The 12,460-nt window shown below is 52.4% G+C and overlaps 1 protein-coding gene across 2 annotated transcripts in view; it reads left to right on the top strand.

The window, feature by feature from the left end:
- Positions 1-11,363, top strand: part of LOC115124169 (serine/threonine-protein kinase 26-like) — a 48,411-nt gene extending 37,048 nt beyond the window's left edge. For both annotated transcript variants that reach the window (XM_065025199.1, XM_065025200.1), the window contains 6 exons: positions 7,041-7,226; positions 8,162-8,307; positions 8,371-8,455; positions 9,220-9,264; positions 9,431-9,567; positions 10,192-11,363. In XM_065025199.1, coding sequence (XP_064881271.1) covers positions 7,041-7,226; positions 8,162-8,307; positions 8,371-8,455; positions 9,220-9,264; positions 9,431-9,567; positions 10,192-10,207 — 615 coding nt within the window. In that variant the 3' untranslated portion in view covers positions 10,208-11,363. The remainder of the gene's footprint in view (positions 1-7,040; positions 7,227-8,161; positions 8,308-8,370; positions 8,456-9,219; positions 9,265-9,430; positions 9,568-10,191) is intronic.
- The last annotated feature ends 1,097 nt before the right edge of the window (positions 11,364-12,460 follow it).

Below are 12,460 nucleotides of genomic sequence, written 5' to 3'. Positions count from 1 at the left end.
TGACTGTCTAGGAGGGTGGGGTGGTTGACTGTCTAGGAGGGAGGGTGGGGTGGTTGACTGTCTAGGGAGGGTGGGTGGTTGACTGTCTAGGAGGGAGGGTGGTGTGGTTGACTGTCTAGGAGGGAGGGTGGTGTGGTTGACTGTCTAGGAGGGAGGGTGGGGTGGTTGACTGTCTGGGAGGGTGGTGTGGTTGACTGTCTGGGAGGGTGGGGTGGTTGACTGTCTAGGAGGGAGGGTGGGGTGGTTGACTGTCTAGGAGGGTGGTGTGGTTGACTGTCTCGGAGGGTGGTGTACTTGACTGTCTAGGAGGGTGGGTGGTTGACTGTCTGGGAGGGTGGGGTGGTTGACTGTCTGGGAGGGTGGGTGGTTGACTGTCTGGGAGGGTGGGGTGGTTGACTGTCTGGGAGGGTGGGGTGGTTGACTGTCTGGGAGGGTGGGGTGGTTGACTGTCTAGGAGGGAGGGTGGGGTGGTTGACTGTCTAGGAGGGTGGGGTGGTTGACTGTCTAGGAGGGAGGGTGGGGTGGTTGACTGTCTGGGAGGGTGGGGTGGTTGACTGTCTGGGAGGGTGGGGTGGTTGACTGTCTGGGAGGGTGGGTGGTTGACTGTCTGGGAGGGTGGGGTGGTTGACTGTCTGGGAGGGAGGGGTGGTTGACTGTCTAGGAGGGTGGGGTGGTTGACTGTCTGGGAGGGAGGGTGGTGTGGTTGACTGTCTAGGGAGGGTGGGGTGGTTGACTGTCTGGGAGGGAGGGTGGTGTGGTTGACTGTCTGGGAGGGTGGGGTGGTTGACTGTCTGGGAGGGTGGGGTGGTTGACTGTCTGGGAGGGTGGGGTGGTTGACTGTCTGGGAGGGAGGGTGGTGTGGTTGACTGTCTGGGAGGGTGGTGTGGTTGACTGTCTGAGGAGGGTGGGGTGGTTGACTGTCTGGGAGGGAGGGTGGTGTGGTTGACTGTCTAGGAGGGAGGGTGGTGTGGTTGACTGTCTGGGAGGGAGGGTGGTGTGGTTGACTGTCTAGGAGGGAGGGTGGTGTGGTTGACTGTCTGGGAGGGAGGGTGGTGTGGTTGACTGTCTAGGAGGGTGGGGTGGTTGACTGTCTAGGAGGCTGGTGTGGTTGACTGTCTAGGAGAGGGTGGTGTGGTTGACTGTCTAGGAGGGTGGGGTGGTTGACTGTCTAGGAGGGAGGGTGGTGTGGTTGACTGTCTGGGAGGGTGGGGTGGTTGACTGTCTGGGAGGGTGGGGTGGTTGACTGTCTGGGAGGGTGGGGTGGTTGACTGTCTAGGAGGGAGGGTGGGGTGGTTGACTGTCTAGGAGGGAGGGTGGTGTGGTTGACTGTCTAGGAGGGAGGGTGGGGTGGTTGACTGTCTGGGAGGGTGGGGTGGTTGACTGTCTAGGAGGGTGGGGTGGTTGACTGTCTAGGAGGGTGGGGTGGTTGACTGTCTGGGAGGGTGGGGTGGTTGACTGTCTGGGAGGGTGGGGTGGTTGACTGTCTGGGAGGGAGGGGTGGTTGACTGTCTGGGAGGGGGAGGGTGGTTTGGTTGACTGTCTAGGAGGGAGGGTGGGTGGTTGACTGTCTGGGAGGGTGGGGTGGTTGACTGTCTAGGAGGGAGGGTGGTGTGGTTGACTGTCTGGGAGGGTGGGGTGGTTGACTGTCTGGGAGGGTGGGGTGGTTGACTGTCTAGGAGGGAGGGTGGTGTGGTTGACTGTCTGGGAGGGTGGTGTGGTTGACTGTCTAGGATGGAGGGTGGTGTGGTTGACTGTCTGGGAGGGTGGGTTGGTTGACTGTCTAGGAGGGTGGTGTGGTTGACTGTCTAGGATGGTGGTGTGGTTGACTGTCTAGGAGGCTGGTGTGGTTGACTGTCTAGGAGGGAGGGTGGTGTGGTTGACTGTCTAGGAGCGTGGTGTGTTTGACTGTCTAGGAGGGTGGTGTGGTTGACTGTCTCGGAGGGTGGTGTACTAGACTGTCTAGGAGGGTGGGTGGTTGACTGTCTAGGAGGGTGGTGTGGTTGACTGTCTAGGAGGGTGGTGTGGTTGACTGTCTAGGAGGGTGGTGTGGTTGACTGTCTAGGAGGGTGGGGTGGTTGACTGTCTAGGAGGGTGGTGTGGTTGACTGTCTAGGAGGGTGGTGTGGTTGACTGTCTAGGAGGGTGGTGTGGTTGACTGTCTAGGAGGGTGGGGTGGTTGACTGTCTAGGAGGGTGGTGTGGTTGACTGTCTAGGAGGGTGGTGTGGTTGACTGTCTAGGAGGGTGGGTGGTTGACTGTCTAGGAGGGTGGTGTGGTTGACTGTCTAGGAGGGTGGTGTGGTTGACTGTCTCGGAGGGTGGTGTACTAGACTGTCTAGGAGGGTGGGTGGTTGACTGTCTGGGAGGGTGGGGTGGTTGACTGTCTGGGAGGGTGGGTGGTTGACTGTCTAGGAGGGAGGGTGGGGTGGTTGACTGTCTAGGAGGGTGGTGTGGTTGACTGTCTAGGAGGGTGGGGTGGTTGACTGTCTAGGAGGGTGGGGTGGTTGACTGTCGAGGAGGGAGGGTGGGGTGGTTGACTGTCTGGGAGGGTGGTGTGGTTGACTGTCTAGGAGGGTGGGGTGGTTGACTGTCTGGGAGGGTGGTGTGGTTGACTGTCTGGGGGAGGGTGGGGTGGTTGACTGTCTGGGAGGGTGGGGTGGTTGACTGTCTGGGAGGGAGGGGTGGTTGACTGTCTAGGAGGGTGGGGTGGTTGACCGTCTGGGAGGGTGGTGTGGTTGACTGTCTAGGAGGGTGGTGTGGTTGACTGTCTGGGAGGGTGGGGTGGTTGACTGTCTGGGAGGGTGGGGTGGTTGACTGTCTGGGAGGGTGGGGTGGTTGACTGTCTGGGAGGGAGGGTGGTGTGGTTGACTGTCTGGGAGGGTGGTGTGGTTGACTGTCTGGGAGGGTGGGGTGGTTGACTGTCTGGGAGGGAGGGTGGTGTGGTTGACTGTCTGGGAGGGAGGGTGGTGTGGTTGACTGTCTGGGAGGGAGGGTGGTGTGGTTGACTGTCTAGGAGGGTGGTGTGGTTGACTGTCTAGGATGGTGGTGTGGTTGACTGTCTAGGAGGCTGGTGTGGTTGACTGTCTAGGAGGGAGGGTGGTGTGGTTGACTGTCTAGGAGCGTGGTGTGTTTGACTGTCTAGGAGGGTGGTGTGGTTGACTGTCTCGGAGGGTGGTGTACTAGACTGTCTAGGAGGGTGGGTGGTTGACTGTCTAGGAGGGTGGTGTGGTTGACTGTCTAGGAGGGTGGTGTGGTTGACTGTCTAGGAGGGTGGTGTGGTTGACTGTCTAGGAGGGTGGGGTGGTTGACTGTCTAGGAGGGTGGTGTGGTTGACTGTCTAGGAGGGTGGTGTGGTTGACTGTCTAGGAGGGTGGTGTGGTTGACTGTCTAGGAGGGTGGGGTGGTTGACTGTCTAGGAGGGTGGTGTGGTTGACTGTCTAGGAGGGTGGTGTGGTTGACTGTCTAGAAGGGTGGGTGGTTGACTGTCTAGGAGGGTGGTGTGGTTGACTGTCTAGGAGGGTGGTGTGGTTGACTGTCTCGGAGGGTGGTGTACTAGACTGTCTAGGAGGGTGGGTGGTTGACTGTCTGGGAGGGTGGGGTGGTTGACTGTCTGGGAGGGTGGGTGGTTGACTGTCTAGGAGGGAGGGTGGGGTGGTTGACTGTCTAGGAGGGTGGTGTGGTTGACTGTCTGGGAGGGTGGGGTGGTTGACTGTCTAGGAGGGTGGGGTGGTTGACTGTCGAGGAGGGAGGGTGGGGTGGTTGACTGTCTGGGAGGGTGGTGTGGTTGACTGTCTAGGAGGGTGGGGTGGTTGACTGTCTGGGAGGGTGGTGTGGTTGACTGTCTGGGAGGGTGGGGTGGTTGACTGTCTGGGAGGGTGGGGTGGTTGACTGTCTGGGAGGGAGGGGTGGTTGACTGTCTAGGAGGGTGGGGTGGTTGACCGTCTGGGAGGGTGGTGTGGTTGACTGTCTAGGAGGGTGGTGTGGTTGACTGTCTGGGAGGGTGGGGTGGTTGACTGTCTGGGAGGGTGGGGTGGTTGACTGTCTGGGAGGGTGGGGGGTGGTTGACTGTCTGGGAGGGAGGGTGGTGTGGTTGACTGTCTGGGAGGGTGGTGTGGTTGACTGTCTGGGAGGGTGGTGTGGTTGACTGTCTGGGAGGGAGGGTGGTGTGGTTGACTGTCTGGGAGGGAGGGTGGTGTGGTTGACTGTCTAGGAGGGAGGGTGGTGTGGTTGACTGTTTGGGAGGGAGGGTGGTGTGGTTGACTGTCTAGGAGGGAGGGTGGTGTGGTTGACTGTCTGGTTGAGGGAGGGTGGGGTGGTTGACTGTCTAGGGAGGGTGGGGTGGTTGACTAGGAGGGTGGTGTGGTTGACTGTCTAGGGGGAGGGTGGTGTGGTTGACTGTCTAGGAGGGAGGGTGGTGTAGTTGACTGTCTAGGAGGGTGGGGTGGTTGACTGTCTAGGAGGGTGGGTTGGTTGACTGTCTGGGGAGGAGGGTTGGGTGGGGGTTGACTGTCTGGGAGGGTGGGGTGGTTGACTGTCTGGGAGGGTGGGGTGGTTGACTGTCTGGGAGGGTGGGGTGGTTGACTGTCTAGGAGGGAGGGTGGGGTGGTTGACTGTCTAGGAGGGAGGGTGGTGTGGTTGACTGTCTAGGAGGGAGGGTGGGGTGGTTGACTGTCTGGGAGGGTGGGGTGGTTGACTGTCTGGGAGGGTGGGGTGGTTGACTGTCTGGGAGGGTGGGGTGGTTGACTGTCTAGGAGGGAGGGTGGGGTGGTTGACTGTCTAGGAGGGTGGTGTGGTTGACTGTCTAGGAGGGAGGGTGGGGTGGTTGACTGTATGGGAGGGTGGGGTGGTTGACTGTCTGGGAGGGTGGGGTGGTTGACTGTCTAGGAGGGTGGTGTGGTTGACTGTCTGGGAGGGTGGGGTGGTTGACTGTCTGGGAGGGTGGGGTGGTTGACTGTCTGGGAGGGAGGGGTGGTTGACTGTCTAGGGGGAGGGTGGGGTGGTTGACTGTCTGGGAGGGTGGTGTGGTTGACTGTCTAGGAGGGTGGGGTGGTTGACTGTCTGGGAGGGTGGTGTGGTTGACTGTCTGGGAGGGTGGGGTGGTTGACTGTCTGGGGGGAGGGTGGGGTGGTTGACTGTCTGGGAGGGAGGGGTGGTTGACTGTCTAGGAGGGTGGGGTGGTTGACCGTCTGGGAGGGTGGTGTGGTTGACTGTCTAGGAGGGTGGTGTGGTTGACTGTCTGGGAGGGTGGTGTGGTTGACTGTCTGGGAGGGTGGGGTGGTTGACTGTCTGGGAGGGAGGGTGGTGTGGTTGACTGTCTGGGAGGGAGGGTGGTGTGGTTGACTGTCTGGGAGGGAGGGTGGTGTGGTTGACTGTCTAGGGGAGGGAGGGTGGTGTGGTTGACTGTTTGGGAGGGAGGGTGGGTGTGGTTGACTGTCTAGGAGGGAGGGTGGTGTGGTTGACTGTCTGGGAGGGTGGTGTGGTTGACTGTCTGGGAGGGTGGGGTGGGAGGGAGGGTGGGGTGGTTGACTGTCTAGGAGGGTGGGGTGGTTGACTGTCTAGGAGGGTGGTGTGGTTGACTGTCTGGGAGGGTGGGGTGGTTGACTGTCTGGGAGGGTGGGGTGGTTGACTGTCTGGGAGGGAGGGGTGGTTGACTGTCTAGGGGGTGTGTGGTGTGGTTGACTGTCTAGGAGGGAGGGTGGTGTGGTTGACTGTCTAGGAGGAGGGAGGGTGGTGTGGTTGACTGTCTAGGAGGGAGGGTGGTGTGGTTGAATGTCTGGGAGGGTGGGGTGGTTGACTGTCTGGGAGGTTGGGGTGGTTGACTGTCTAGGAGGGAGGGTGGTGTGGTTGACTGTCTGGGAGGGTGGTGTGGTTGACTGTCTAGGAGGGTGGTGTGGTTGACTGTCTAGGAGGGTGATGTGGTTGACTGTCTAGGAGGGTGATGTGGTTGACTGTCTAGGAGGGTGGGTGGTTGACTGTCTAGGAGGGTGGGGTGGTTGACTGTCTAGGAGGGTGGTGTGGTTGACTGTCTAGGAGGGTGGTGTGGTTGACTGTCTAGGAGGGTGGGGTGGTTGACTGTCTAGGAGGGTGGTGTGGTTGACTGTCTAGGAGGGTGGTGTGGTTCAACTTCATATGCCAGTCAGGGGAGACTTCCCTCCTCTGTGTGTGTCTGTAACGGAGTATCTATAACGGAGTGTCTATATAATGGAGTGTCTATATAATGGAGTGTCTATAGAATGGAGTGCCTATATAATGGAGTGTCTATATAATGGAGTGTCTATAACGGAGTGTCTATATAATGGAGTGTCTATGTAATGGAGTGTCTATAACGGAGTGTCTATAACGGAGTGTCTATATAATGGAGTGCCTATATAATGGAGTGTCTATATAATGGAGTGCCTATATAATGGAGTGTCTATATAATGGAGTGTCTATATAATGGAGTGTCTATGTAATGGAGTGTCTATAACGGGGTGTCTATATAATGGAGTGCCTATATAATGGAGTGTCTATATAATGGAGTGTCTATAACGGAGTGTCTATATAATGGAGTGCCTATATAATGGAGTGCCTATATAACGGAGTGCCTATATAATGGAGTGTCTATATAATGGAGTGCCTATATAACGGAGTGCCTATATAATGGAGTGCCTATATAATGGAGTGCCTATATAACGGAGTGCCTATATAACGGAGTGTCTATGTAATGGAGTGCCTATATAATGGAGTGTCTATATAATGGAGTGTCTATGTAATGGAGTGTCTATAACGGAGTGTCTATGTAATGGAGTGTCTATATAATGGAGTGTCTATATAATGGAGTGTCTATATAATGGAGTGTCTATATAATGGAGTGTCTATATAATGGAGTGTCTATATAATGGAGTGTATCTGAGTATCTATAGGTCTGTAATTTAGGCTGATATCTGTTATCTGGTATCAGATCTGGAGAGCCTCCTAACAGTGATATGCAATGAACCTTATGGTTGTTGTTCTTTTTTAAATGGCTCCTGTTCTCTCTCCCCCCTACCCCCTACCCCCTCTAGGCTGATATCTGGTCTTTAGGTATAACAGCTATAGAGCTGGCTAAAGGAGAGCCTCCTAACAGTGACATACACCCTATGAAAGTTCTCTTCCTGATCCCTAAGAGCAGTCCTCCGTCCCTCGGGGAAGACTTCTCTAAGAGTTTCAAAGATTTCACAGACTCCTGTCTCAATAAGGATCCAGTCTTCGTAAGTACAGTACATTGGGAGGGTGTGTCCATGGGTCTATATATATATGTGTGTGTGTGTGTGTGTGTGTGTGTGTGTATATATATATAATTTACTTCCATCCTCTTGTCCTTTCATCTCCTTGTCTCTTTCTCAAAATGCATTTGAGGAGAGAATATCTGAGATTCCTCCACAGTGTGAAAGGTTGTTAGGAATGGAGCAAATACAAATATTCACCCTGTGGTGAAAAATCTTGCTTGTTGCTGCCACCTGCTGGTTGAATTTGTGTGAACAGAAAATAATATATTTTGCTTCTCTACACAATTCTCCTTCTATTTTTTTCCTACTACCCTCTCTCTCTCCTCTCTCTCTCTCCTCTCTCTCTCTCTCTTTCTCTCCTCTCTCCCCTCCCTCCCCTCTCCTCTCTCTCTCTCTCTCTCTCTCTCTCTCCTCTCTCTCTCCCCCTCCCTCTCCCTCTTCTCTCCTCTCTCCCTCTCTCTCCCTCTCCTCTCTCCCCTCTCTCTCCTCTCCCCACTCCTCTCTCTCCTCCCTCTCTCCCCTCCCTCCTCTCTCCCCTCTCTCTCCTCCCTCCCCTCTCCTCTCTCCCCTCTCTCTCCTCTCTCCCTCTCCCTCCTCTCTCTCTCCTCTCTCCCCTCTCCTCTCTCCCCTCTCTCTCTTCTCTCTCTCTCCCCTCTCCCTCCCCTCTCCTCTCTCCCCCTCTCTCCTCTCTCCTCTCTCCCTCCTCTCTCCCCTCTCTCCTCCCTCCCTCTCCCCCTCTCTCTCTCTCTCTCCTCTCTCTCTTCTCTCTCTCTCCTCTCCCCACTCTCCTCTCCCTCCCTCCTCTCTCCCCCTCTCTCTCTCTCCTCTCTCTCTTCTGTCTCTCTCCTCTCCCCACTCTCCTCTCTCCCCTCCCTCCTCTCTCCCCTCTCTCCTCCCTCCCTCCCCTCTCCCTCCAGAGACCCTCAGCCAGAGAGTTGTTAAAACATAAGTTCATAGAGAAAAACTGTAAGAGGACTTCCTATCTGACTGAACTGATTGACAGGTTGAAGAGATGGAAGACTGAAGAACACAGCGATGACGACTCTAGCTCAGACGACGATAGGTAGGTCTGGGTGGGGGGGTGGTTGTGTGTGTGTGTGTTTAACCCTCTCATTCTTCTCCTCAGTGAGTCCAGTAACAAGGAGGACAGTCCATCTCAACCCGCGTGGTCGTTCACCACCATACGGAAGAAAGATAAGGACGGCAGGAAGGTAACCAGTGGAGTCAGTTGGTTCATCTGCACTTAGAATATACTAGTTAACATCCCTAGTTAATCTCTCTCTGTCTGTCTCTCTCTCTCTCTCTGTCTCTCTCTCTCTGTCTCTCTCTCTGTCTCTCTCTGTCTCTCTCTCTCTCTCTCTCTCTCTCTCTCTCTGTCTCTCTCTGTCTCTCTCTCTCTCTCTCTCTCTCTGTCTCTCTCTCTGTCTCTCTCTCTCTCTCTCTCTCTGTCTCTCTCTGTCTCTCTGTCTCTCTCTCTCTCTGTCTCTCTCTCTCTCTGTCTCTCTCTCTCTGTCTCTCTCTGTCTCTCTCTCTCTCTGTCTCTCTCTCTCTCTCTCTCTCTCTGTCTCTCTCTGTCTCTCTCTGTCTGTCTCTCTCTCTCTGTCTGTCTCTCTCTCTCTCTCCTGTCTCTCTCTCTCTCTCTCTCTCTCTCTCTCTCTCTCTCTCTCTCTGTCTCTCTCTGTCTCTCTCTCTCTCTCTCTCTGTCTCTCTGTCTCTCTCTCTCTCTCTGTCTCTCTCTCTGTCTCTCTCTCTCTCTGTCTCTCTCTCTCTGTGTCTCTCTCTGTCTCTCTCTCTGTCTCTCTCTCTCTGTCTCTCTCTCTCTGTGTCTCTCTCTCTCTCTCTCTCTCTCTCTCTCTCTCTCTCTGTCTCTCTCTCTCTGTGTCTCTCTCTCTCTCTCTCTCTGCCTCTCTCTTGCTGTCTCTGTCTCTCTCTGCCTCTCTCTCTCTGTCTCTGTCTCTCTTTCTCCCCCCCCCAGGACCAGCACAGTTTATCCACAGTCATCTCTCCAGTCTTCTCAGAGGTACACATGTTTGTATGTTCAGACAGTGTTAATGTACATTTCTTTATTTGTACTATTATATGTTATTTCACAGTTTTGATGTCTTCACTATTATTCTAGAATGTGAAAAATAAAGAATAACCCATGAATGAGTCTCCAACCTTTTGACCAGTACTTTATGTTGTAGCTGAAGTTTGATCACAGGGACAGGGATGAACAGAGACGTGCTATAGAGGAGTTGGAGAGAAATATCAGACTGACTGAAGACCTCTGTCCTGGAATCACAGACAAGATGGTCGCCACGATCATGACACGCTTCAGGACGTAAGTCACTCTCCTCTCATCCTTCTCTCCCTCTTTTTTCTCTTCTTCTAATAAATCCCTCTCTTTCTCTCCCGCTGTCTCCTCTGTCTGTCTCCTCTGTTTGTCTCTGTCTCCTCTGACTGTCTTGTCTGTCTCCTTTGTCTGTCTCCTCTGTCTGTCTCCCCTTTCTGTCTCCTCTGACTGTCTCCTCTGTCTGTCTCCTCTGACTGTCTCCTCTGACTCTCTCCTCTGTCTGTCTCCTCTGACTGTCTCCTCTGACTGTCTCCTCTGTCTGTCTCCTCTGTCTGTCTCCTCTGACTATCTCCTCTGACTGTCTCCTCTGTCTGTCTCCTCTGTCTGTCTCCTCTGACTCTCTCCTCTGACTGTCTCCTCTGACTGTCTCCTCTGTCTGTCTCCTCTCTGTCTCCTCTGACTGCCTCCTCTGACTGTCTCCTCTGTCTGTCTCCTCTGTCTGTCTCCTCTGTCTCCTCTGACTCTCTTCTCTGACTCTCTTCTCTGTCTGTCTCCTCTGACTCTCTTCTCTGCCTGTCTCCTCTGTCTGTCTCCTCTGTCTGTCTCCTCTGTCTGTCTCCTCTGACTCTCTCCTCTGACTGGCTCCTCTGTCTGTCTCTATCTCTCACTCAGGTTGACTCCAACATAAAAGAGAAGAGATGGAAGGAGAGAGAGATTCGAGGACGATTCCAGATAAACGAGGGAAGAAAGAAGAAGTGCAGAAATTCTGTCTAGTCATGTCGACACACACACACACACACACACCAGTAATGTAACTAAACGTTCCTTTCTTGCTGAATATCTTGGGACTCAGTAGATAAGGCTTTACTCTACTGTCTACCTCGAGACATAGAGCTGAATACCTTGGGACTCAGTAGATAAGGATAGCTATAAACAGTATAGTAGTGGATCTGTAGGGTGTTCTATTCTACAATTCAGTTAGAATGTCATCCCACCGACATTCCAGTTCCGGAGCCATTCATCCCCAGTGTTCTATTCTAGAATTCAGTTAGAATGTCATCCCACCGACATTCCAGTTCCGTAGCCATCTAGAACCCTTTTGCACATTTCCTTCTCCCATTGTACAATAAATAACTCAGGGCTGTACTTTTTAAATCTGTACCTGTATATTGGGATTTGAAACATGTTCTTGGTTTTATATGGGATTAGTAGTTCATACATGTCTGGGAAAGTTTGAAAATGTTGCGTGATCCATTTTTATATTTCAATAGATGTTGAAAGAGTAATGTTGTAAATATAGTTTGATCAAAATTGTGTGTGTAAATTGGTACCAGTATAGAGTGTATTGGTACCAGTATAGAGTGTGTTGGTACCAGTATAGAGTGTATTGGTACCAGTATAGAGTGTATTGGTACCAGTATAGAGTGTATTGGTACCAGTATAGAGTGTGTTGGTACCAGTATAGAGTGTATTGGTACCAGTATAGAGTGTATTGGTACCAGTATAGAGTGTATTGGTACCAGTATAGAGTGTGTTGGTACCAGTATAGAGTGTGTTGGTACCAGTATAGAGTGTGTTGGTACCAGTATAGAGTGTATTGGTACCAGTATAGAGTGTATTGGTACCAGTATAGAGTGTGTTGGTACCAGTATAGAGTGTGTTGGTACCAGTATAGAGTGTATTGGTACCAGTATAGAGTGTATTGGTACCAGTATAGAGTGTGTTGGTACCAGTATAGAGTGTATTGGTACCAGTATAGAGTGTGTTGGTACCAGTATAGAGTGTATTGGTACCAGTATAGAGTGTGTTGGTACCAGTATAGAGTGTATTGGTACCAGTATAGAGAGTGTGTTGGTACCAGTATAGAGTGTGTTGGTACCAGTATAGAGTGTGTTGGTACCAGTATAGAGTGTGTTGGTACCAGTATAGAGTGTGTTGGTACCAGTATAGAGTGTATTGGTACCAGTATAGAGTGTGTGTTGGTACCAGTATAGAGTGTGTTGGTACCAGTATAGAGTGTATTGGTACCAGTATAGAGTGTGTTGGTACCAGTATAGAGTGTGTTGGTACCAGTATAGAGTGTGTTGGTACCAGTATAGAGTGTATTGGTACCAGTATAGAGTGTGTTGGTACCAGTATAGAGTGTATTGGTACCAGTATAGAGTGTGTTGGTACCAGTATAGAGTGTGTTGGTACCAGTATAGAGTGTGTTGGTACCAGTATAGAGTGTGTTGGTACCAGTATAGAGTGTGTTGGTACCAGTATAGAGTGTATTGGTACCAGTATAGAGTGTGTTGGTACCAGTATAGAGTGTGTTGGTACCAGTATAGAGTGTGTTGGTACCAGTATAGAGTGTGTTGGTACCAGTATAGAGTGTGTTGGTACCAGTATAGAGTGTGTTGGTACCAGTATAGAGTGTATTGGTACCAGTATAGAGTGTGTTGGTACCAGTATAGAGTGTGTTGGTACCAGTATAGAGTGTGTTGGTACCAGTATAGAGTGTGTTGGTACCAGTATAGAGTGTGTTGGTACCAGTATAGAGTGTGTTGGTACCAGTATAGAGTGTGTTGGTACCAGTATAGAGTGTGTTGGTACCAGTATAGAGTGTGTTGGTACCAGTGTATTGGTACCAGTATAGAGTGTATTGGTACCAGTATAGAGTGTGTTGGTACCAGTATAGAGTGTGTTGGTACCAGTATAGAGTGTGTTGGTACCAGTATAGAGTGTGTTGGTACCAGTATAGAGTGTGTTGGTACCAGTATAGAGTGTGTTGGTACCAGTATAGAGTGTATTGGTACCAGTATAGAGTGTGTTGGTACCAGTATAGAGTGTATTGGTACCAGTATAGAGTGTGTTGGTACCAGTATAGAGTGTGTTGGTACCAGTATAGAGTGTATTGGTACCAGTATAGAGTGTGTTGGTACCAGTATAGAGTGTGTTG

Source organism: Oncorhynchus nerka, linkage group LG12 (assembly GCF_034236695.1).
Source record: "Oncorhynchus nerka isolate Pitt River linkage group LG12, Oner_Uvic_2.0, whole genome shotgun sequence".
NCBI classification, from domain to species: Eukaryota; Metazoa; Chordata; class Actinopteri; order Salmoniformes; family Salmonidae; genus Oncorhynchus; species Oncorhynchus nerka.
This window is presented reverse-complemented; position numbering and strand designations above follow the sequence as displayed.